The sequence below is a fragment of the Delphinus delphis genome, chromosome 16 (genome assembly GCF_949987515.2).
Source record: "Delphinus delphis chromosome 16, mDelDel1.2, whole genome shotgun sequence".
Taxonomy (NCBI): domain Eukaryota; kingdom Metazoa; phylum Chordata; class Mammalia; order Artiodactyla; family Delphinidae; genus Delphinus; species Delphinus delphis.
Genome location: NC_082698.1, coordinates 55,302,833 through 55,327,917, shown reverse-complemented (window position 1 = coordinate 55,327,917; position 25,085 = coordinate 55,302,833). Strand labels below are relative to the sequence as shown.

Below are 25,085 nucleotides of genomic sequence, written 5' to 3'. Positions count from 1 at the left end.
TGCTGAAGCCCGCGCGCCTAGAGCCCGTGCTCCGCAACGAAGAGTAGCCCCCGCTCACGGCAACTAGAGAAAGCCCGCGCGCAGCAACGAAGACCCAGCACAGCCAAAAATAAAAACAAACAAATAAATAAATTTATTTTTAAAAAAAAGAAAGAAAGAAAGAAAAGAAAAAGGTTTCCTCTTCTAGGAAGGTGGAGTGGTTAAGCTGGCAAGGGTTGGAGCCTGGTTTCAAACCCTAGCTCTACCACTTACTAGCGGCATGACGTAGTCCCTCTGGGCCTCAGTGCCCTCATTTGTAAAATGGGGGCAACAGAAGCACCTACCTCATGGGATTGTAAAGATTAATGAATTATATGAAGTACTTAAACTTAGCAAATACCAAGCACTATGTAGGTGCTAATTATTATCATCACTATTTCATGGGATGAGCAGGCAATGCACATTCCAGACTCTCACACACTTCACCTGAGCCCCTTACTACACAGAGAAGCAAAAGGCAGCACCTGGTGATGGGAGAAAGATCAGATTCAGAGGCGATTCGGAGTCCGAGCAGCCTTTAAGAACAATGTTAGCAGTTAAGCCTGAAAGCCTCAACAGCCTCTGTGAGGCCCCCAGGTCCTGGGATGCGTTCATTTAAACGCCACCTGGCTCTCCAGGCCCTCTGCATTAGGTCAGAGGGAAACTGCCACCTTCCCTCCAAAGCCTGGAGCCCACTACACTCACCGTAAGCGGCCATCAGCGATGCTTCCTTTGTCCACTTTAGTGACAAATATGCCACAGTCCCCCGGCAAACAAGGCTCATTCACACCCTCTGCCATATCGAAACCAAGTGCCTTCAAGTCAATATCCTCCTGGCAAAAGAAGAGTGGCAACAGCTCACTTTACAGCAGTGATGAGAAACATTTGGCTCTTACACCCGCCCCCAAGACACTCACTCCGAGGCGGGTGCTGTCCCTTCACCCCGACGGGACACGTGGTCCCCAAGATAAAACCTCTGAGCGGCTGTGATCCCCTTTCCACCACTGGAAACACACTCTCTCCCTCTCTCTCTCTCTCTCTCTCTCTCTCTCTCAGCCCCCTGGCGCTCTGCTCTTGCCTCTGCTTTCCATGCACTGCAAGCATCCGCCGGGTAACACAGGAGACCAAGCTGCTACTGCATGGGGCTTGGACAAGTGCAGGGAAAGGATGCATCCACACCCTGGGAGAAAAAGCTGACCTCCCAACTAGCAGCCATGAAGTTGGGGGCCCTGCAAGAGGGCCATCCTTTCCCTCCCCCATCCAAAGCCGTCACGTTGAGGAGAGCTGGGAAGAGAAGACACAAGGGCGGTTTACCGTCTCCCTTTCAAACTCCACGACTTCTGTTTCCCACTCCATGGAGTCTGTGTCAATGGCCGAGTCGTGGGAGCTATGGGCCATCAGCTGCCGGAACCGGGCCTCCTTTTCCAACTGGGATTCCATCTGCTCCCTGTGAACAAAGAGAGAGCCATGGCAACGGCCCTCTGGGAGGCAAAGCATCCCACCAAAGTCCACTCGGAAATGAGGTGGACCATTCCCCTCCCCCCTCATACTTCACACCAGCTGCCTCATAAACCCAAGGCTTCTTGGGTACCAGTGAGTTTTCATAGTTTTTTTTAAGTCTCAGAAAATTGCCCCTAATTTATCTAGGGGTTTAATGCAATTCTTACAGAAATACCAGCAAGACTTTCTGTAGACAGGGATAAGACTATTCTAAAATATACACAGAAAGGCAAAGGAATTAGAACAGTGAAACCCATTTTGAAAATGAAGAATAAAATGGGAGGAATCATTCTACTTGATTTCAAGACTTATTATACGGCTACAGAAATCAGGACCATGTGGAACTGCCAGGAAGACAGACACATGGATCAACGGAACAGAGCAGAGGACCCAGAAATAGCCCCACAAAGTACAAAAGGTGCAGAAGTGGTTCAGTAGAGGAAGGATGGTCTTCAACGAATGATGCTGGAGCAAGAGGACATCCTGGCAACAGACTCTCAACCTAAACCCCATACCTTATATAAAAATTAACACAAGACCTATCACAGATTTAAATATAAAACTAAAAAACTTCTAGAAGGCAAGTATAGGAGAAAAATCTTTGAGATCTAGGACTGGATTAAGGGTTCTTAGACATAACACAATCCATTAAAAGTAAAAAAATAAAAATCAGCAAATCGGATTCGATCAAAATAAAAAGCTTTAGTTCTCAGAAAGACCCAGTGAGGAGGACAAAAAAAGACTCAGAAACCTGTTAACATGCCCCAGTAACATCCTTCTTCCTAGAACCTGGGCCCAGATGACCTCTCCAATTCCTCAGCACTGCCCAGTGGGTTCCTGGCACACCCCTCACTACTGTTGTTTCCTGCTCGACTGGACGCGCTCCCATGTCCACACCTTTGCCTGAACCGTGCTCAAGAATGTGTGGCCAGCTCTAGGAGGCCACGCAGCCCACGGGTAGTCCTTCTCCAAGCTTTCTTCCCCGACAGAGAAGCAGCTCTGCACTTCATGCTCACCGCACGCGGCTCACCTCTCACCCACTAGGCACATACATCTGTTGCTTCTGCAGACGGGGGGCTTCCCTGGCAGCGGCAAGGACTCCCTCCCCTGCATCCCACTGGTTAGAGAACTTAGCTCAGAGAAGGTGCAAATACAAACATGCTGAATGAACAAACAAACAGAACTTGACATTTCTTAGAAGTTCCAGGCAACTCCAGCTCAATTAACGCGCAAAACCTCCTCCCGTGCTCAAGCCCCCGAGGCGCCAGGCTTTGCCTTAATTTGATTCCACCACCTGCCAGACCCTAACTGGGTGCCTGGAGAGAAGCTGTCCCTCTGCCGCTTAACCCCCGGGATTTTCTTAGAGTGCTCAAGCCCCAGGGCTTCTGGGTTTTCACGGAGTCAATGAAGCTCTTTGCCTTACGTTAGGAGGTTCTGTTGAACGGGGAAGAAGGGGAAGCTGTCACCCACTTCCGGAAGGCGTCCCCCGAGTGTGCGAGGCTTGCACGCTCACCAGCTTCCAACCACCCTATCGGTTCAGGAAGCCTCACGAGCAAGCGGACGGCCGCTGCTTCTCAACTACCCGGTCTGGCTCTGGACTGCACTGCCAATTGGCATCTGCCGATTTCTGTTCTTCAGCTTGGATCCCTGTATTTTCAGTACACTGCTAGGGGCCACCAAGTCTGAAGTAACACCCCTGGGAGCAGCGCTGTAACTGAGGGGACGCTGTCTGACACCCCAAACAGCACAGACTGCTGAGCGGTAGTCACAACCGCCTTCAAAAATGCTGCATCAGAACCTGTCATCATTCTGTTCGACTGCGTGCTGGTCTCTCGGATGGCCCTGCCTTTGGTCTGTCTCCGTGTATTATGAGCCCCACAGGGCAGGGACCCGGCGGCTTGTGCCTCCCCCGGGGCCTGGCCCCCACGCAGCAGGCACCTGGCAAATCCTTGTGGAGTTGCCGAATGAATGAGGGAGGGAGGGAGGGAGGGAGGGAATGAATGGACGACACATGCCTACCTGTCCCCCCGTGGACCGCCCGGCGCAGGGACCTTCCTTCCGATGAGCCTTGGCACGCAGTGCCTGCCCACCCCGACTCGCTCACCAAAGGGCCGCTGCCACACTCTGTGCTGATCTAAGGATTTCTAATTAACTCTCAACAGAGAGGCCACACTCGGACACATTTTACGGACTGACCGAGTAAGGCAGAGTGAAGGGACAGACTGCAGGCCCTGCTCATGGGGCTGCCCTGACCTGACGGAAGTGGACACCACGCTCCCGGGCGCCAGCTCTCCCAGCAGGCGCCCACCCCAGCGTACTTGAGCTCCTTCAGCTCCCGGCTGACGTCGTTCTTCTGTTTGCGAGTGTCATCCAGGCTGCGCAGGGCCTCAGCCAGTTCGCTCACCGCCCGGTCCCGCTCCCGCCTCAGGTTGTCACAGAGCGTCCTGGCAGAGGGGGCAGAGGGCTAGGTCACTGTGAGGGGCAGGGGACAGAGGACTCACAGCTTGCAGTGAGGCCTGCAGCCCATGCTCCCGAACACCCCAGGTGCTTGCCTCACTCCCAGATGCACAGATGGAGCGCTTGAGAGTTTGGAGGCAAGGCTACCCAGGCCAATCCCACACAGGGACAGAGAGGACACTGGGGACCTGGCAGAGGAGACACCCCCACGGTTACCAGGCAACGAGCATCCGCTTCTGAACGTACAGTGTTCATCCCACAGGTTCAGCCTCAGTGTGTCTGGGGTTAACGACCACGCTCCCACCCGCACAGCCCACCTGGCAAGCCCCTGTGCCCCAGCACCGACCAGACACTGCACCACTACCCACGTGCAGGCTTTTCTAGAGATGCCCTCCACCCCACAACTAGACTGAGCCCCCACTTGGACAGAAATCATGTCCTAGGCATCTCTGCAGCCCGGAGCCCTGTGCAGGTGGGGTGCAGGCTTAACAGCTCTCTACTAACAGACGTGTGGCCTCTGGGCTCCCAGGATCAGCTCAGTCACTCAGAGAGGTGGTGGGGACAGGTGACCAGGTAGCAGGAGAGTCTGTGCTGTGCTCTGTGCCACCGGCAGAACGGCACCCTGCCACTCGATGGACCCTGAGGGCTGGTCCCCACTTCTCCATGGCCCCAAACCTCCTCCAATCCGGAACCTTCATCTCCTGACCAGCCCAGGTGGACATCAGTCTCTCCAAACAACCACAGGGGATCTTGCAGAAACTCTCAATGACCAAGTCCTCACTTATCGCCATCATCATCATCATCACCACCACCACCACCAGCAGGGCCTCTCCTGGCTTTACTCCAGGCCAAGGGCCAAGTCTACACTCCAGGGCTCCCCTTCACAGGCCCTCACCACCTGCCCTCAGGAGCCCTGCCAGCCGCTTCTCCTGTGACTCACCAAGTGCGCACCCCACTCATGCCACAACCAGTCCCAGCTCTGCCCTGAGCTCACCATACACCTTTGTTCATGATGGTCCCTCAGGCTGCAACGCCCATCCCCCCTTCTCCACCTGGAAAAGTGCCACTCGAGCTTTAGTTCTAGCATGAACGCCATGCTTTCTGGGGAGACCTCCCTACCCGTCCCCCAGTTCCCTTCATGCCCCCACGAATTCACTGTTCACGCACCTCCCTCCCCCCGACCACCCTGTCCCACGAAGCTGCCTGTAGCCCCCGCGGTGCCGGCCCCTCACGGGCATCACACGTGCCCAGGAGCCTCAAAGGTTGTTTCTCTCCCAGGGTCTCCTTGCTCAAGGGACCTAAGATCCTGGCACACGGTAGGTGACCAATGAATACTGGCTGAAAGAACACATTTTTGAAATGTCAGTTGCAACAGAAACCCCCTAAGAAAAAAGCCTGGCCTCATACCACTTCACGGGGGTCCATGCTGTGGACACAGCATGTGCTCGGACCTCTAGGGTTAAGGGAAATGGGAAGTCGAGACATGATGGAAAATGCTAAAATTCTCACTATGAGGCGAGGCTGGGGCATCACCTAGGGTGAGGAGGGACGACCCAGGTCACGTCCACCTTACCTGGAAGGAAGTGGTTATGACTCCGACCCTCCCACAGACCCAGGGCACCGCGGGGAGAGCTGAGCCCATGCGGCCCCGGGGCGCCCCATACCGGATGCTGTCCCGCTCCGCCACGATCTTGTCCCGCTCCTGGAAGGCCCAGTCCCGCCGGCACTTGGCCACATCCGCCTCCTGGAGGGCTTCCTTCAGCTCCTGGCACAGAGCCTTGCACTGCTTTCGAAGGATTTCAGCCTCCTTGTTGGCTCTCCCCACGTCCATTGTCACCGTGTCTTTGATCTGGCGGGGGTGAGGGGCAGGCAGAGGGGAAGGTTACCAGGCCTTCTGGCCCAGAAGTGCCCTCCGACTGGTATAGGAGCTGGGGCTGGACTCTCGGGAGCTGGACGGAGGGAAACACTAGGGTCTCAGCCAGAGCCCGTTCCGACACCGGCCCCCGCCCCCCATGACTACGTGTTCCACAGCCACGTTCAGACCCCTAGCGATGCTATATTAGGGTCCGCCCAAACTCTCACAGCGCCACACAGAGCCAGGACCAAGGGCCCAGGTGGAATGCCCCTGGAGGGCTCCTGCCAGACCCTGCCCTGCCACTCACGTGGTATACGTTTTGCCGAGAGCCCACTACCTCTCCCTAAAGAGCTCTCGTGACAAACGTGACATGAGGCCCCACTGCAGTGAAGGGTGCAGCACTGGTCACCATGCTCCCCACCCGCTGCGTCTACAATACAGTTTTTACACTCCAGCATATGGAGTTATTTCTCAATCTGAAAACACACCACTACGTTTGCTGGTGAAGTCCCATGTGTTTCAGTTCCTTTAAAAAGCTGAGATCTAAAGGATTTGCACCTGGACCCCCCCCAAAGCGTTACACGCTCCATTAAAATTTCAAATCAAACTCTTTGAAGCACTCATACAGAAAGCTCCCTCTGTGCCTCTATAATCCTCAGAAAAATGAAGAATGTGACAAATGACAAAGTGAGCATCTACTGCAAGAGTAACTCCTAGTCCGGCTCAAAGGCTTCCTGAAGAAGCAAAATACAGGCAACACGAGAACGCGCCTCTGCTCAGCCTCCACCTCTCGCAGTACTTCCTCCCTCGCACAGAGCTCCCCCACTTTCTAGCAAATTCAGCTCCCCAAGCAGGACTGGGCATAGGAGATGCAAGTGCATTCAGGGGCAGCAGAAAGACCGGCCCGTCCAAGTGACCAAGCTGGGCTTTCTAGGGGACAGCGGCTCTGTCAGAGGGTCTGTCTTGGGAAGCGACCTGGTATCTGGAAGGACCTCCGTGACACACAGCAGCGCCCCACAGCTTCCCTGTGGGGGACCAGCCGCCCCGGACGGTAACCACGTCCTCCTGACGCCGGCGAACCTTCAGTGGACTTGGCCTGCCCGTGGTCAGAGTCTGGACACCGGCCCTTGTGAAGGAAGCCCCTAGATGTGCCCACTTGGAAAGGTGGGAAGCAGGGAAGAGAGGGGTCAGAGCTGACCTGGTGTCCAGAGTAAGGCAAAGACCCTGACAGGCCCCCCCGACTGCCCCCTCTTTGCACAACCCACTCTGGAGAAGCAGGGACAGGGAGGGCAGTGGCAGAGAAAAGAGGGTAAATAAAAAGCGAGGTACAGAGAGAAGGGAGGACAGTGTAGGAAGCCACCACGGGTCAGAGGGAAAAAGAACCACCGCCCCGGCTGAGCGGAACGAGGACAGTTCTGAGACCAGGAAGCTAGCCTGGCTGAAGGACCACCTCAGCCAACCCCCCCCCCCCCCGCTGCCACCACCACCAAGAAGTGGCTGCTGGAGAGGGGCGGGATCAATCCCCAGGGGTCTCGCAGGCCACGGGGAGATCAGACCCTCCTGCCCACACCTCAGAGCCAGGATGGCCCAGGTCACAGGCCTGGCCTACTCCGGCCAGGCGGGGAGTGGTCGTGCCCCAGAAGCCAGATAAACTCAAGAAGGAGCCGAGGAAAAAAAGGAAAAAGAGCGACCACATGGAATGTACCCGTCAGATAGAAGGTATCAACCGGTTTCAGAAATGTTGAAATGTGTGTGCATTGGCGGAGAAAGTACATCTTGGAATTCAGGAATTATATTAGTACGATTTGCTGATGATATCAGCAGATGATATTGGCCAGAGGTGGTTTGATGTTGGTAGAGTTTCCTCTAGAAATAAAAAATTGGGGGGAAAAAAAAAAAAGAAGGAGCCGAGGGTTTCAGTTCTGGAAGCTGCAGGGGTGGGGGGCTGGGGCTGTCCTCTCTTGCCTGCTGACTGGGATGGGTGCCCAGAGAAGACTCCTGCCTCAGCTGACAGGCAGACTTCACACGCTGCCAGGGCACTCCTGCCGAGGCCCGGGAACCAGGCTCCAGGCGGGAGGCACACATGTCACATGAGGGGGGTGACACAGGCCACCAGATCTGGCACCACGGGGCAGTCGGGGGTCTTCCTCCTCCTCTGTGCTTCCACATTCCTACAAAGAGCACGACTGCTCTTTGCCCCCCTTGCTCCCTGGGGGGCATCCATCATCTCAGCCCCCTCCAGGGGGCTGCTGGCCTATCACAGGCTCACCACCTTCTACGGGTTTAACACACTGTCCTCGACTTTTTAGCTTACTGACCGACTCAGGCATTTTTAATGTTTTATTCTTCATCATTTTGTTTTCGTTATTTGGTATCAACATTTTCCCCAACAATTAAGCTCTCAAACCAGAATGTGAAAGTGAGGTGACATTTTCTCCAGGGCAATTACCAAGTCCTAACGCATTATATTTGCTCATTAAGAATTTCTTCATTCCAGTCTTTTAAAAATTGCATCAAAGAAAATATTCCTTTTCACAATGGCTTTCACCTTGATGGTCTGGAGAAGTCTCACTCCCTTTGTATGAAATTATTGCTGTTTGGCCCATTTTTGCCTATGAAAACAATCTTATAGGATGCACCCTAATCCTAACAGGGTAGGAAGGTTCAGATGGGCATAAAAATAATCCTAATAATAAAGACTCAAATCATTCCTACTTTATGCAGATATTATCCTAAGTGTGTTTTCAATGTTAAACCATCTGATCATCATGACCACACTGTGAAGCAGATGCTGTCATCATTTCCAGTTTGTAGGTAAGGAGACTGAGGCCCAGAGAGCTAGGAGAGGTAAGAGGTCACATGGCTGACGAGGTCCACACTCCAAACACAGTCCCCAGCACGGCCTGGGCATCAGGCAGCATCACAGTCCGCAGAGAGGCCCACGAGGCCCTGGCCGCCCCTCGGGCATCAGCCCTGCCTCATGCTCGGTCCAGAGGGCCCTAGCTTCAACAATCCACGCACACACTGTCCCTTACTAAGCTGCCGGACCTTTAACACCTTGCTTTTCACTTCTCACAGGCCAGTTTTAAAGCCTTCATTCTAACTGACCTGCACCAAGTAGAACGGAGCGGTATGAACAGAGAACTATTCCGATGGGAAGAAAGTCTGCTCTGATCAAGTTCAGCAGCTCGAAACAGAGCCACACACAAACTAACCGAATGGGAAGGCAGTCTCAAAGAGGGGAGTCCACAGGCCTGTCCAAGCCCCAGCAGGGCACACCTGGTCTTGGGGGTAAGCAGCGTCACTGATGAGGCCTGGCTGGTCAGGTAGGAAAGATGCAGAGAATCCCCACTGATCACTCGGGAGCCAAGCTCAGTGCCTCAATTCCGATGCTGCTGAGCGCCACTCCCCTGACCCTGGAGGCACGCCCCCCCCCCCCCGCCCCCAGGGAGCAAGGCTTGAGAAGAGTACTGGGCTCAACCTAGTAGAACAGCTTCCCAGGAGCCCAGACCACCCCTCTAAAGAGCAGACTCCTCAGGTGTTGGGGTGAAGGAACACTGACTGTGCCCTTCTGGACTCACAAGGCCAAAGGTACCTATGGCTTTGGGAACGTGGCCCTGGGATCTTGCCTCTTAAGGAGCAAGCCCTTGAGCTGACTTCCAGCAAAAGACTGATCTACCATCACATCAGCTGTCAGCTCCGGACACCCAGGACCACAGCTGAACCTCACCTGTGTCCCCTGCAGCCCGAATAGAGCTCGGCACCGAGTGTGAGCTCAGCAGTTACCCAGGAGGCATCCAATAGCCCAGGCAGCAGCAGGCTGAAGGCTGCTCCCTGCTCCTCTGGACACCTGGGCGTCACAGCCCTCTTTCCCTCGCCACCTTCCTACCTGTCGCAGCGCCTCCATCTCCTCGCTGGCCGCCTGCTTCTCAGACGTGCTGCTCTTGAGCTTGGACTCAGCCAGCTCCACCTCGGTCTGCAGCTTGTCCAGCTCGGAGATGACCTGGTCGCGCTCGCTCATGATGAGCTTGTACTCGCTGTACACCGCATCCCGCTCCTCCTTGTACTTCTCTGACTCCTTGGCAGTTTTCGCCTGTGTGGTCCTCAACTCCGTCAGCTCCGACTGCAGCAGCTCCATCTCCCACTGCAGGTCCTTGTTCTGGGCCGTGGCCTTGTTCAGCTCGTGGTGGATGGCCTCGAACCTGGCGGAGAGAGGCAGCCAGGACGAGGGCGTGGGGACCTGCCCAGCCAGCTCTGCCGCGCCGGACAATCGAGCGTGAAGTTTTGAACGCGGTCATTCTCCACACCCCCAAGAGAGAAAAGTGATGAAGGACCAGGACCCCTGGACCGGGAATTTTTCTCAGCCTTTTACAAATACTGGAAGATGGACTGAGAATTTCATGCCCTCTGCTCTACTGGAAAAAACAGTGTTACTTCTTCCACAGTCAGGCTACGTTACCTTTAAAAATAAGAACAAAACAAAGCTAGAATCACAGCCCATGAAAGACAAAAGTGGCCTGAACAATCGTTGAGTCTGAGCACCTCATTTTACAGATACAGGGGATAAGGCCTCGAGACACAGGTGCCTGGCCCAACACCTCCAGGTTAGCGTGAGAGCACCGCTCGGTCCTTCCAGGCCAGGAAGTACCTGCCATGCAGGCGGCCCTGCAAATTACAGCCTGCAGCTCTAGAGCAGCATTTCTGAGTGTGGGTTCCTTAGAAACCAATCCTGCACAGAGCTCCATTTAAAAAAAGTGTGCTCTCTGATGACTGATGTTTGGGAAAAACACTGCATTCTGTTCCCTCTTCGGAGATTCTAGCGCACAGTATCGGAGTAAAGGTTCTGAGAAGTCCTGCAGCACAGACACCTGTTTGTGTGCAACCCGGCAATTCCCAAACCCTTTTAAAGCCAGAGAACGCTTTTCATATAAACCTGATAAGCACCCCAGAGAACAGGTATTCTGCAGGAACGTACCTTAAGAAACACTGTTGCAGGGCAGGGGTCACATCCCTACAGATTATCTACCTTAACAGAAAGTGCAACTTTAGAAGAACAATGCCTAGGACAATTAACTTTCCTATCTGCCAGGTGGGTGACTGACACAGAGGGGAGAGGCTTGTGGGGTGACCTGAGAAACAGGACGGTCAGAACACGCCCGAGTCGCTCAGATGAAGAAGAAAGGAAGGAGCACAAGTGCCAAGACAGTGTCAGGAAAATGTTTCCTGGACGTAAGTAATTTTTGATTGAAAAGGTTCAATTGCTTATTTTTTTTTTTTTTTACCCCCCCAGAAAGTGGCGGAGAGCCTTGCAGATAGGTAACCACAAGCCCACAGAGGAGAGTGGCCCCCGGCAGAGAGGATGCTTCGGCCCTCTGGCCATTCTCTGAGTGCAAGAGACAGGCCAGCTCGCTCGCTCCCCTCCTTGACGGCCTAGGCTCCTACCTCCTCAGGGAGAGGGCGCACTGGTGCTGCAGCTGGATGGCCGTGTCCCTCTGCTGGGTCAGCATCTCCGTCTGCTTCAGAAGGCGCTGGTTCTCCTCCTCTAGCTGCTCCAGGCGGCTCAGGTCCGAGCTGTGGACGGCGACTTTCTCGCTATACCTCTTCCGCAGGGCGTCATAGTCCTTCTTAACCACCTCCAGCTTGTCCATGGCCGTGTCATACAGCTTGTTGAGAATTTCTGATGACCCGTTGTGCTTCAACACCTGGGGACCACAGAGCCACGATTACCAAAGGTCTGAGGGCAGGAGGAAGGACAAACTCGCCTCCGTCTGTCTGGGGGAAGGATTGTTGACAAGGGAGGGGAGGTCACACCCTCTGGCTTTCAGGGGTCTTGAGATCTGATTCCACAGGCCCCGCTGAGTTGATTCATTCGTTCACAAACATTTCTTAAGTAGTATACAGGAAAGAGTCACCATAGCAGGCCTGAGACTTCCATCCTTAGAAAGGCCTGCTTGCAAGTTGACCCTTAGCTGGCGTCTGGGAACGTGAACTGTAAGCAGTTCCCTGGACTGATACAAAACTTTCCCGAGTGACAGGAAGGGCTCCCCACGCCTGGACTGGACGAACAGTGTGCTTCCGGCTCAGCTCCTGCTTTCTTCTGGGAGTCTGAAATTTCAGAGCATGCTAAGCAGGGGGTTCCTACGTGGCCAGCTCCCAGTAAAAGCCCCGGGCAGAGAGCATCTCATGGGCTTCCCTGGCTACATTTCACACGTGTTGTCACGATTCGGTACTGGGGGAACTAAGTCTGTCCTGTGAGACTCCACAGCGGGAGGACTCTTGGAACCTAGCACCTGATTGCCTCTGGACTTCACACCATGCACCGATCTTCCCTTTGCTGATTTTGCTTTGTGCCCTTTGGCTGAAATAGATTTTAGCTGTGAGTAGGATTATACGCTACGTCCTGTGAGTTCTTCTAGCAAATCACCAAACCTGAGGGCGATGCTGAGGATCCCTGACACAAGTACCTAATACCTTCTAGCCCTGTTCTAAATGCTGGTGATGCCGAACAGACACAGTGACGGTGGCCTGTGGACCGCTTATCCTGATGGGCCGATACAAACACACAGAGACCGAGATCGGTAGACAGAGATCAGTTCTCAAATAAAATAACTTGAGAGCATAATAAGGGCTGTCGAGGAAATAAAAAATAAAACAGGATAACGAGCTGGAGAGAGACTTCTGGGCAGCAGAGTAGCTTGTGAGAGAGTCCACAGCCTGAGGAGGTCTTTCTAAGAAGGTGACTTCCGAGCCTGGGTGCAAATGAAGACCAGCAGCCAAGAGCACATGAGGCAGAGAGTGAGAAAGTGCAAAGGCCCTGAGGCAGGAATCACCAGCCATGTCCTAGGCACAAACAGGAGGGCAGGGAGGAGTGACTGGAACCCAGTGAACAAGGAGAAGTGGATTCAAAAAAATGGCCAGAAGGCAGTGGTTAAGGCTCCGCGCTCCCAATGCAGGGGGCCCGGGTTCAATCGCTGGTCAGGGAATTAGATCCCACACGCATGCCGCAACTAAGGAGCCCGCCTGCCGCAACTAAGACCTGGCACAACCAAATTAATAAATAAATATATACTTTTTAAAACGTATAAGGTTAGGGCTTCCCTGGTGGTGCAGTGGTTGAGAGTCCGCCTGCCGATGCATGGGACACGGGTTCGTGCCCCGGTCCGGGAAGATCCCACGTGCCGCGGAGCGGCTGGGCCCGTGAGCCATGGCCGCTGAGCCTGTGCGTCCGGAGCTTGTGCTCCGCAACGGGAGAGGCCACAACAGTGAGAGGCCCGCGTACCGGAAAAAAAAAAAAAAAAAGTATAAGATTAAGAGTGCAGATTTAAAAAAATAAAAATAAAAAGGCCAGAGAAGTCGGCACAGTTTCAAGGCTCACAGCAAAGACTGTATCCTGAGTGAGATGGGAACCATGGGAGGGTTTAAGCAAGAGAGCTTTCTACTCTGAATTACAGGGGGTACTAACGCTCACCCAGGGTGCTGCTCTACAGAACAAAATACAAGATGTGTTAAGAGGTGGTCAGGGCCGGCTGACTTCTGCTAAGCACCTCAGGGGATCTGAGTGAGCCCTTGGGCTGAGGGCTCATATCTCCGGAGCACCCCCGCAGCCCCCCCACCCCATGACACGACTGAGCCAGAAAGGCTTGCTTAACCGTTCCAGGTCCAACAGTCCAGGAATCACCTGGCTCATCCAACATGGACCCTGAGTTATCAGAAGATCTTTGCAGCCCAGAGAACCAGAACCTGGAACTACTGAATATTCCCTGTGGAGGGAGGGTGAGCCCTCAATAAATACGATTAACAGGAAAGAGCTAATTCAAATGTCAGAATCTTTTAGAGGCAAGGAAAGTGAGTTCATTCCTCTGAGACATTAGCTCCTAGGACTACAGATTAATGGGGAAAAAGGGAATCTCAGAAATCAGCTCATTCAGGGCTTTTAGTCTTTTTCCTTTTCTTTTTTTTATTTTTAAAGCAAAACTCCTTCCTTCAAAGGAAATCTTACGAGGACACCAAACTACAAAACTCACTTTAAAAATAGGTACACAGCTTCCTCGGGCGGTTAAAATCTTCACCATTTTATAAAAATGTGTCACTGTTGCAGATCAGGACTGCATGCTGAGAAATAGTCAGAAAACCACTGACTTAGCCTCACTCGATCATTTAAAGTCTTCTTAAAGACACAATGCAGTATCTTCCAAACATACAGCAAAGCACAGCAAATAAGGTAACAGAATTTTAAGTACCCACCACTTAGCTCTCATCTTAAGGACTGGTTCCAGGACGCCTCACGGATACCAAAATCCATGAATGCTCACATCCCTCATATAACATGGTGTAGTATTTACATACGAACTACGCACATCCTCCCTATACATTAAATCATCTCTAGATTACTTATAATACCCAACACAACAAAAACGCTATGTAAATATAGCTGTCAGCAAGGCAAATTCAAGGTTTGCTCTTTCAAACTTTCTGGGATTTTTTTTTTTTCCCAATTCCTGGTTGGTTGAATCCTCAGATGTGGAACCCACGGATATAGAGGGCCGACTCTACCTTGTCGTATGTCTCAAATTGCTTTCCAAAGATATAAAATAGTACAAGTGCTTAGCCAAAGCCCCCAGTACACCCTTCTCTTATCTAGTACCCCTCTCCTCCCCTCCAGAATTGCTCTCCTAAATTTGCTGTCAACCATCACCATGCACAATATTCTACCTATACTACTTCTGTACTCATGAAAGTTCCTAATGGTGTTCCATGTGCTTCCTTCTAGTCAATGCTGCTTTTGAGGTGCAGTCAGTGGTGCAGGTAGTGCTTCACTGTAGGAGTACATCACACGGGTTTTTTTTTTTAGATTTTTAAAAAAATTTTATTGAAATATATTTGATTTACAATGTTGTGTTAGTTTCAGGTGTACAGCAAAGTGATTCAGTTTTACATATATATATATATCTTTTTTAGATTATTTCCCATTATAGGTTATTATAAGATATTGAGTATAGTTCCCTGTGCTATACAGTAGATCGTTGTTGGTTATCTATTTTGTATTGTGGATAGATCTTTTTAAATTGAAGTCTAGTTGATTTACAACATTCTGTTAACTTCTGCTATACAAACAGAGTGATTCAGCCATACATATATATTCTTTTTTACATTGTTTTCCTTTATGGTTTATCACAGGATACTGAATATAGTTCCCTGTGCTACACAGTAGGACCTTGTTGTTTATCCATTCCATATGTAATAGTTTGCATCTGCTAGTCCCAAACTCCCAATCCACCCCCCCCACACCCCCCTCCCCCTTAGCAGCCCCAAGTCTGTTCTCTATGCCTGCATCACACATTCTCAGTCTGATGGATAGACGTTTACCTCATCTCCATTTTTTTTGCTGTTATAAATGACACTCTTGTGAACCCTGTACACGTCTCCTCTCCCACACCGGTGAGATTCCCCTCTAGGGTGGACACCTTGAAGTAGAGCTAAGGATCAGAATACGGACTTTTCCCCACTGATTGGACGATAGCAAATTGCTCTCCAGGGTGGCTATCCCAATTTATATCCCACCACCTGTGGGCAGGAATTCTGAAAGTTACCATCATCAACACATCCTCACCAAGGTTTCATACGGTCAGGTTCTTCTTTTAGTTTTTACTTGTGATAAAATACACATAACCGTCTTAGCCTTCTTCAACCTCTGAAGTATACATTTCTGTAGCGTGATGTGTATTCACATCGTTGTGCAACCAACTTCCAGAACTTTTTCATCTTGCAAAACTGAAACTCTGTCCCCACTAAACAATTAGCTGTTCCCCCTCCCCCAGCCCCTGGCAGCCAGCCTCCTACTTTGTTTTCTATGAATCCAACTAATCTAGAGGTATATACAGTATTTATAAATAGAATCATATAAAAGGAATCCTACAGTATTTATCTTTTTGTGACTGACTGACTTCATTTAGCATAATGTCCTCAAGGTTCATCCAGGCTGCAGTATGTGACAGAATTTCCTTCCTTCTTAAAGATGAAAAATATTCCATTGTTTATATGTACTGCATTTTGCTCATCCATTCATTCGTCAAAGGATACTTGGGATGTTTCCACCTCTTGGCTATCGTGAAACAATCAGACTTCTTTTTTAAGTACTGCCAATCTCACGGACAAAAAATAAGATCTCTTTTTTTAAAAACTTGCTTTTCCTGATTACTAGAAAGACAGAGCAACTCTCCTTATGTTTATTGACTACACACACTTTCTCTTCTATGAATTGCCTGTCCATATCCTTTATTTTCCTTTCCTCCTTCCTTCCCCACCTGCCCCTTCCTCCCCCCCTCCCCCTTCCTCTCCCTTCCTTTCTTTCTGCAGAACTTATTTCTAAATTCCAGGTACTGATCCTTTTCCAGTTATATTCATTACAAATATCTTTTCCCAGTATGTGGCTTTTAAATCTTCTTGAGTGCCCTTTTTTACTAAAATTTCACGTTTTAATGTGGTAAAATCTATCAATCATTTCCTTTATGGTTTGTGGTTTGGTTGTTTTACTTAAGAAATTCTTTCTTTCCTACCTTGAGATCATGAGGATACTCTCTCTCATTAGTTTTCTTAAAAAGTGTTAGTTTTACTTTTCACATTTAAATCTTTAAACTATTTATTTAAACTACTGGAATATATTTTTGTATATGTTGCAAGATAGAGATACAACATTATTCTTTTCCATAAATTACTAGACAAAGGAGAACTGGGTCCCCAAGTGCAGTACAAACTGAGGACCACTGAATTTGTCCAGGTGCAGACAATGAGGGTTGGAGGACAGCAAGGACATCAGCTGACACAGTGCCCACCACTGAGAGATGAGAAGGGCATCCCACAAGGACGTGCCCACACATGCCCAGGACACAGAGCGCCAGTGGAGAGCTCTCCTGCCTTCAGGGTCACAGCTGGAAAAGAACCAGCTTCTAGACCAGACTGCCCTGTCTTGTGGGCAGTACCTCAAACATTCCAATTAAAAATCACTCCAAATGTTTTATTCTCTAAACATCTCCAAGCCAGGTGAGAAGCCCAAGGCTCCAAAAGAGCCCCCTGTGGTTTACTACAGAACAAAAGCACTGCTGCCATTCCCAGAGTTTCCCACAAGGTAGCAGGCCTGAGTAGACAGCCAAATGCACTCCCACAGTTGTCCAGCCTTCCAAGCTTCATTCAAGGAACAAACTAGCTCTGGGACTTCCCTGGTGGTCCAGGGGTTAAGACTCCATGCTCCCAGTTCAGGGGGGCCTGGGTTTGATCCCGCATGCCGCAACTAAAACCCGGCCCGGCGCAGCCAAATAAATAAATAAATATTTTAAAAAAAAAGAAGAAAAAAGAAGAACAAGAAACAAATTAGTTCTCATCACAAGAAAAAAAATGTGTAACTATATAAGTTGATGTATATTAACTGGACTTACTGTGGTGATCATTTCACAATGTATACAAATATCAAATCGTAATATAGTACACCTGAAACTAATACAAAGTTACATGTCAGTTATACTTCAATTTTTTAAAAAATTTAATAAAATATAAATTAAATATCACCCCACATGTTAATAAAATAAAACCTAATTTTAAAGACTGCCTTGAAACAATGCAAAGAAAAACCCTGTTCTGGGCACTGGCCCAGCAGAGCCCACGTGTACTGGTCCACAACAGTCAACACTGCGGTTTGGCCTCTCTTCACTGGGAAGTAGCCCCCAAATGCCCCAACCGTGAGGTGCTTGGATGGGGTCTGTATGACAATCCAGAGGCAACTGAGGGCAGAGTGAATCTGCTGCCAGGATGGGTCACAATTTTCCAGTGAGACAGGGTCAATCAGAGAAAATCCCAGAACAAACCCAGAAACAAAATCAGAAAGGTTGGGATCCTTTCTGATGCCCAACCCAGCCCTGCTAACGCAGTAGGATCCGGGATCAGGAGAGGCGACCCTAGGGAGATCAGACTGATACCCTGTGCTGTCTCAGCTGCCCATTCCACAGGTGAAAGCTCTGCATGAGAAGGCCTCGCTTTTTATGAGCTACCCATTTTCCTCAACTCCTAACCTCTCGTCGTAGCCCTGGAGTCACAAGAACAGTCTCTTTCCCATACGACAGCACCCGGATATTCAGAGGCTCATGGGGCCCCTAACACTTCTCAACTTTTCTCTACAAGCAGGGCTGAGAATCACGCCTGTGCTAATGTAATCAAAAGCCTCTGAAGAAATCTGGGAAAACCGCAGTCACAGTTAACTCCAGAGGATTTGAAAAACTCCCCTATCAGTCTACAATTTTTCCTTTTTACTATTACACGATTATGTTCTTGGTAGACAGTTAGGCGCACACACACTAACAGTCAAATGTTCAGCTTCCCAGCTGAGGCTAACAGTACTCTGAGAGACAGAATAGTTATAATATATAATATATTATATATTATATATATAATATATATAATTTATATATATATTATATATATATTATATATATATATCTATTATATAATATATAATATAATAGACAGAATTCTAAAATGAAAAAGGTGATACACTTCTCAGCTCATGCAGGCAGCAGTCTTTAGAGATGACTCTCCTCCGGCCTGTGAGGAGGGGGTGAAAGTGACCCAGGGGAGGCACAAACCCAGGGTTTGGTCCCATCCACACACCAAGACAGCCACAGCCTGAGCTGCTCCCCTCAGAGAGGCCAAGAACACAGCTGTCCTTATATCCTGCTCCACACTGGTCAGAAACACTCTGGGCTTCTCTGAGAGCCAAGCTCTTTGAAGACTAAGAAACCCCTTTCTTGGGTTATCTGAGAAAAGAAGTTAACTTTCATGAATCACCAAAGAAATGAATCACCAAAGAAAAGAGTATATTTACTCTTTTTGTCACCTGACAAGGCCAGAAGGAGGAGAGGGAACTTTCCTGGAGCCTTAAGTTTCCCCAATAAATTGGCAGAACCTATTTTTTTAAAAAAAGAAAAGCACTGCTCTGAACCTGACAATTGTACCTTTTAAGAAACAAACTTCAGAAAAACATGCACAAAGGAACATAAGGACATATGTAAGGGTGCCCATCAAAAAGTAATTTGTAATGGGAAAAAGTGCAGACTACCAAGGTTCCCAACACACACAGAATGGAGTTAATAAATTACTGACAACTAAACTATGAAATATCTTGTTGTATGCTCCAAATTTACAGAAAATACAAGGAGACCCATGATATACTGCACAGTTAAAAAAAAAAAAAAAGGCAGGTGGCAGAAAATAAAAACAAAACTTTGTGTGTTAAGTATGACATAGCAAATGTCCACAAGGAAATATCCCAAGTGGTTCAGAGAGGTCAGTCACCTCCAGGAAGTGACACCAGGGCTGAGGTGGGGGTGGGTGACTTCACTGTCGTTGAAGTTGTTTTTTAACCAAAGAATATGCATTATTGTAAAGAAAGGAGATGCAAAACTACCCTCTACGTTGCTCCCCGACCAAGGCTTGGCCATCTCTGCCCCGGAACACTTGGGCATCCAGATGGTGCATTCTGACTGCGGTCCCCTGGAGATGGAACTGCCATACCGTGCTCCCCCTGGCCACACACACACACACACACACACACGCACGCACGCATGCTCGCACACATGCAAACACATGAGAAAAACCACCTGTCTGCTGCTCTGGAGAGGGAGAGGTCCCAGGCCCCAGGCCCATGGTGCCCTCCCACACAGCTGCCTCATTTCCTCTGAGATAAATCATGTAGAAGGCTGGGAGCCCACAAATCCCTCAAGCAAACATGCAAGTCAAACAGCACCATTTACCCCCGCAAGGGCCTCTTCAAGTTAACAAGGCGTGGGAGGAACCAGGCAACAAAACCAGCCTTGTCCAGTGAGGTCAACCTTTGGCCCCAGGGCCTGCAGGGAGGAGACCTGTGGCCACCCCCATGTGCCCTGCTTTCTCGGCTGTTGGCCTATCCAAGACCTGAGCTTTTCACAGCCCAGCACCCGTCCTAGACCTGGTGAAAATGCTACGGCGCTGGCTGGGGAGAGCAGGTGGCCTGGCAGCTCAGACACACCCCTCACCCCTCACACCCACCCGAGGCACTGGGCCCTCCTCTCCTGGGCGGGGGGGCCCTGAGGTGGCCCGCAGGCCACTTGCTAAGGGGCACTGGTCCAGCTGAAGAGAACCGGGGAAAGTCACTGACCACTGTAATCAACTACCCCCCCCAAGGGTCAGCGCTATAGGAAAAGGAGAAGAGGAGTGATGTGAGATGGAAGCATCGGGGAGAAAGCCTTCCCAGGTCACTTGTCGGGGGACGGGAAGCGGGGGACAGGAGGCCATCATCTTGGCCTGGATGCGCATACGAGCTGTTTGGGTCCTGAGGGAAGTCAGAGAATGGGAGGCAATAAAACATCATGCCTCAAGAGGGCAGGTTTTTGGTTTTTTATGACCAAGTGGTAACTGGAGCCTTTTATTTTGAGATATAAATCACATACCATATAATTCACCCTTTAAAGTGCACAATTCTATGGGTTTTGGAATATTCACAAGGTCGTGAATCCACAAAGCTGTGCGGCAACTGCCGCTGTCTAACCGCAGAACATTCCCACCACCCCCAGAAGAAACGCAGGTCCAGCACTTTCTCCTTGGTGCCTCACTTCATCCTTCAAGCAACGCTCCCAGAGCACCGCCCCGCCCCGCCCCGCCCCCTCCAGGGCCGGAAGGTTAAAGGGCGGAGCAGAGGAAGGTGGGGAGTGAGAGTTGCTTCTCTGAGATGGTGCAGCAGGTGGGCTGCGGACGCCCCTGCTGTGCTGCGGGGCTTTCTGCCCCAGCTGGACTCCTGCTGCCCTGGCCTGCACTCACCTCCCCTTCCAGGAACCTTCCCGTTACCACCGCTGGGCCAGGCCTACCCACGCCCACCACCAGACTTCCCCCACACAACCAAACCCCCTACTCAGAGGCTTGTGGACAAGACGCCAGCTATCTCCAAGTATATCCAGTTTAGCGGACTGCACGGAGCCTGGACTGTGTACTCCACATAAGGCTTCAACAAATATCAGAGAAACAAAATAAGGCACAGAAACACATTTTTCAACAGAACATAGTTTATAATGGGAAAATACTGAAACTAGTCCAAGGGTCAGTCAATAAGAGACTGGTTAAATCAATGATGATGCTCCTATGTAACTCAATACTCTGCAGCCGTTAAAAACAAGGAAGGAGAATCTGTATTGAAATAGAAAGATGCATGTGACACATTCAGCAAAAAAACAATGTTAGCAACAAAAGGAACGGTGCGATTCCATTTTCTCAAATACGTTAACAAGATATAAAGGGTTCTATGTGTACAGATATAAATCTCAAACTTTTCAAAGTAACATAGCTATGGTTAGTTATTTCCGTGGAGTGAGACTACACGAATATTCTTTTATCTTTTAAATGTCTCTATTGCTTGATTCTTTTATTGTGTTACAAAATGCATAATTTTATTGAATTTTTGAATTTTATTTATTTCTTTATACAGCACGTTCTTACTCAGCCATTTTATATACATCAGTGTATATACATGTTGATCCCAATCGCCCAATTCATCACACCACCACCCCCACCTGCTGCCGCTTTCCCCCCTTGATGTCCATACGTTTGTTCTCTACATCTGTGTCTCAATTTCTGCCAAACACTGTGATGAACCGGTTCATCTGTACCATTTTTCTAGGTTACACATATATGCGTTAATATACGACATTAGTTTTTCTCTTTCTGACTTACTTCACTCTGTATGACAGTCTCTAGATCCATCCACGTCTCTACAAATGACCCAATTCCGTTCCTTTTTATGGCTGAGTAATATTCCATTGTGTATATGTACCACATCTTCTTTATCCATTGGTCTGTTGATTTAGGTTGCATTTAGGTTGCTTCCATGACCTGGCTATTGTAAACAGTGCTGCAATGAACAATGGGGGTGCATGTGTCCTTTTGAATTATGGTTTTCTCCAGATATATGCCCAGTAGTGGGATTGCTGGGTCATATGGAAATTCTACTTTTAGTTTTTTAAGGAACCTCCATACTGTTCTCCATAGGGGCTGTATCAATTTACATTCCCACCAACAGTACAAGAGGGTTGCCTTTTCTCCACACCCTCTCCAGCATTTGTTGTTTGTAGATTTTTTGATGCTGGCCATTCTGACCCATGTGAGGTGATACCTCATTGTAGTTTTGATTTGCATTTCTCTAATTATTAGTGATGTTGAGCAGCTTTTCATGTGTTTCTTGGCCATGTGTATGTCTTCTTTGGAGAAATGTCTATTTAGGTCTTCTGCCCATTTTTGGATTGGGTTGTTTGGTTTTTTTAAAATTGAGCTGCAAGAGCTGTTTATATTTTGGAGATTAATCCCTTGTCCATTGATTCGTTTGCAAATAGTTTCCCCCATTCTGAGGGGTGTCTTTTCGTCTTGTTTATGGTTTCCTTTGCTGTGCAAAAGCTTTTAAGTTTCATTTGGTCCCATTTGTTTATTTTTGTTGTTATTTCCATTACTCTAGGAGGTGGATCAAAAAAGATATTGCTGTGATTTATGTCAAAGGGTGTTCTTCCTATGTTTTCCTCTAAGAGTTTTTTTTTTATAGTGTCCGGTCTTACATTTAGGTCTCTAATCCATTTTGCATTTATTTCTGTGTATGGTGTCAGGGAGTGTTCTAATTCCATTCTTTTACATGTAGCTGTCCAGTTTTCCCAGCATCACTTACTGAAGAGGCTGTCTTTTCTCCATTGTATATCTTTGCCTCCTTTGTCAATAGATTAGTTGACCATAGGTGACTGGGTTTACCTCTGGGCTTTCTATCCTGTTTCATTGATCTGTATTTCTGTTTTTGTGCCAGTACCACATCGTCTTGATTACTGTAGCTTTGTAGTATAGTCTGAAGTCACAGAGTCTGATTCCTCCAGCTCTGCTTTTTTCCCTCAAGACTACTTTGGCTATTTGGGGTCTTTTGTGTCTCCATACAAATTTTAAGATTTTTTGTTCTAGTTCTGTCAAAAATGTCATTGGTAATTTGATAGAGATTGCACTGAATCTGTAGATTGCTTTGGGTAAGATAGTCATTTGCACAATATTGATTCTTCCAATCCAAGAACACAGTGTATCTCTCCAACTGTTGGTATCATCTTTAATTTCTTCCATCAGTGTCTCAGTTTTCTGCATAAAGGTCTTTTACCTGCCTAAGTAGGTTTAATACTAGGTATTTTATTCTTTTTGTTGCAATGGTAAATGGGAGTTTCCTTAATTTCGCTTACAGATTTTTCATCATTTTGTATACAGGAATGCAAGAGATTTCTGTGCATTAATTTTGTATCCTGCAATTTTACCAAATTCATTGATTAGCTCTAGTAGTTTTCTGGTAGCATCTTTAGGATTCTGTATGTATAGTATCATGTCACCTGCAAACAGTTTTACTTCTTCTTTTCCCATTTGTATCACTTTTATTTCTTTTTCTTCTTCTCTGAGTGCCATGGCTAGGACTTCCAAAACTATGTTGAATAATAGTGGCGAGAGTGGACATCCTTCTCTTGTTCCTGATCTTAGAGGAAATGGTTTCAGTTTTTCACCACTGACAACGACGTTGGCTGTGGGTTTGTCATATATGGCCTTTATTATGTTAAGGTAGGTTCCCTCTGTGAAGGGAACTCTCCCTCTGGAGAGATTTTATCATAAAATGGGTGTTGAATTTTGTCAAAAGCTTTTTCTGCATCTATTGAGATGATCGTATGGTTCTTATCCTTCAGTTTGTTAATATGGTGTATCACATTGATTGATTTGCATATACTAAAGAATCCTTGCATCCCTGGGGTAAATCCCACTTCATCATGGTGTATGATCCTTTTAATGTGTTGTAGGATTCTGTTTGCTAATAGTTTGTTGAGGATTTTTGCATCTATATTCATCAATGATATTGGTCTGTAATTTTCTTTTTTTCTAGTATCTTTGTCTGGTTTTGGTATCAGGGTGATGGTGGCCTCATAGAATGAGTTTGGGAGTGCTCCTTCCTCTGCAATTCTTTGGAAGAGTTTGAGAAGGATGGGTGTTAGCTCTTCTCTGAATGTTTGATAGAATTCACCTGTGAAGCCACCTGGTCCTGGACTTTTGTTTCTTGGAAGATTTTTAATCACAGTTTCAATTTCATTACTTGTGATTGGTCTGTTCATATTTTCGATTTCTTCCTGGTTCAGTCGTGGAAGGTTATACCTTCCTAAGAATTTGTCCATTTCTTCCAGGTTGTCCATTTTATTGGCACAGAGTTGCTTGTAGTAGTCTCTTAGGATGCTCTGTATTTCTGCAGTGTCTGGTATAACTTTTTTTTCATTTCTAATTTTATTGATTTGAGTCCTCTCCCTCTGTTTCTTGACGAGTCTGGCTAATGATTTATCAATTTTGTTTACCTTCTCACAGAACGAGCTTTTAGTTTTATTGATCTTTGCTACTGTTTTCTTTGTTTCTGTTTCATTTATTTCTGCTCTGATCTTTATGATTTCTTTCCTTCTGCTAACTTTGGGTTTTGTTTGTTCTTCTTTCTCTAGTTCCTTTAGGTGTAAGGTTAGATTGTTTGAGATTTTTCTTGTTTCTTGAGGTAGGCTTGTATAGCTGTAAACTTCCCTCTTAGAACTGCTTTTGCTGCATCCCTTAAGTTTTGGATCGTCGTGTTTTGTCATTTGTCTCTATGTATTTTTTGATTTCCTCTTTGCTTTCTTCAGTGATCTATTGTTTATTTAGTAATGTATTGTTTCGCCTCCATGTGTTTGTGTTTCTTTATGGTTTTTTTCCCCTGTAATTCATTTCTAATCCCATAGCATTGTGGTCAGAAAAGATGCTTGATATGATTTCAATTTTCTTAAATTTACTCAGGCTTGATTTGTGACCCAAGATGTGATCTATCCTGGAGAATGTTCCCTGGGCACTTGAGAAGAAAGTGTAATCTGCTGTTTTTGGATGGAATATCCTATAAATATCAATTAAATCTATCGGTCTATTGTGTCATTTAAAGCTTGTGTTTCCTTACTAATTTTCTGTTTGGGTGATCTGTCCATTGGTGTACGTGAGGTGTTAAAAGTCCCCCACTAGCACTGTGTTACTGTCCATTTCCTCTTTTATAGCTGTTAGCTCTTGTCTTATGTATTGAGGTGCTCCTATGTTGGGTGCATATATACTTATAATTGTTATATCTTCTTCTTGGATTGATCCCTTGATCATTATTGTAGTGTCCTTCCTTGTCTCTTGTAAC

At 48.1% G+C, this 25,085-nt stretch overlaps 1 protein-coding gene across 1 annotated transcript in view; it reads right to left on the bottom strand.

Moving 5' to 3' along the window:
* DLG5 (discs large MAGUK scaffold protein 5) overlaps positions 1-25,085 on the bottom strand; it is a 120,499-nt gene that overhangs the window by 29,677 nt on the left and 65,737 nt on the right. Inside the window, exons 6-11 of the mRNA XM_060034717.1 lie at positions 11,273-11,532; positions 9,720-10,032; positions 5,640-5,824; positions 3,837-3,962; positions 1,333-1,465; positions 724-851 (exon numbers count right to left, since the gene is read on the bottom strand). Of these exons, the coding sequence (XP_059890700.1) occupies positions 724-851; positions 1,333-1,465; positions 3,837-3,962; positions 5,640-5,824; positions 9,720-10,032; positions 11,273-11,532 (1,145 nt within the window). The remainder of the gene's footprint in view (positions 1-723; positions 852-1,332; positions 1,466-3,836; positions 3,963-5,639; positions 5,825-9,719; positions 10,033-11,272; positions 11,533-25,085) is intronic.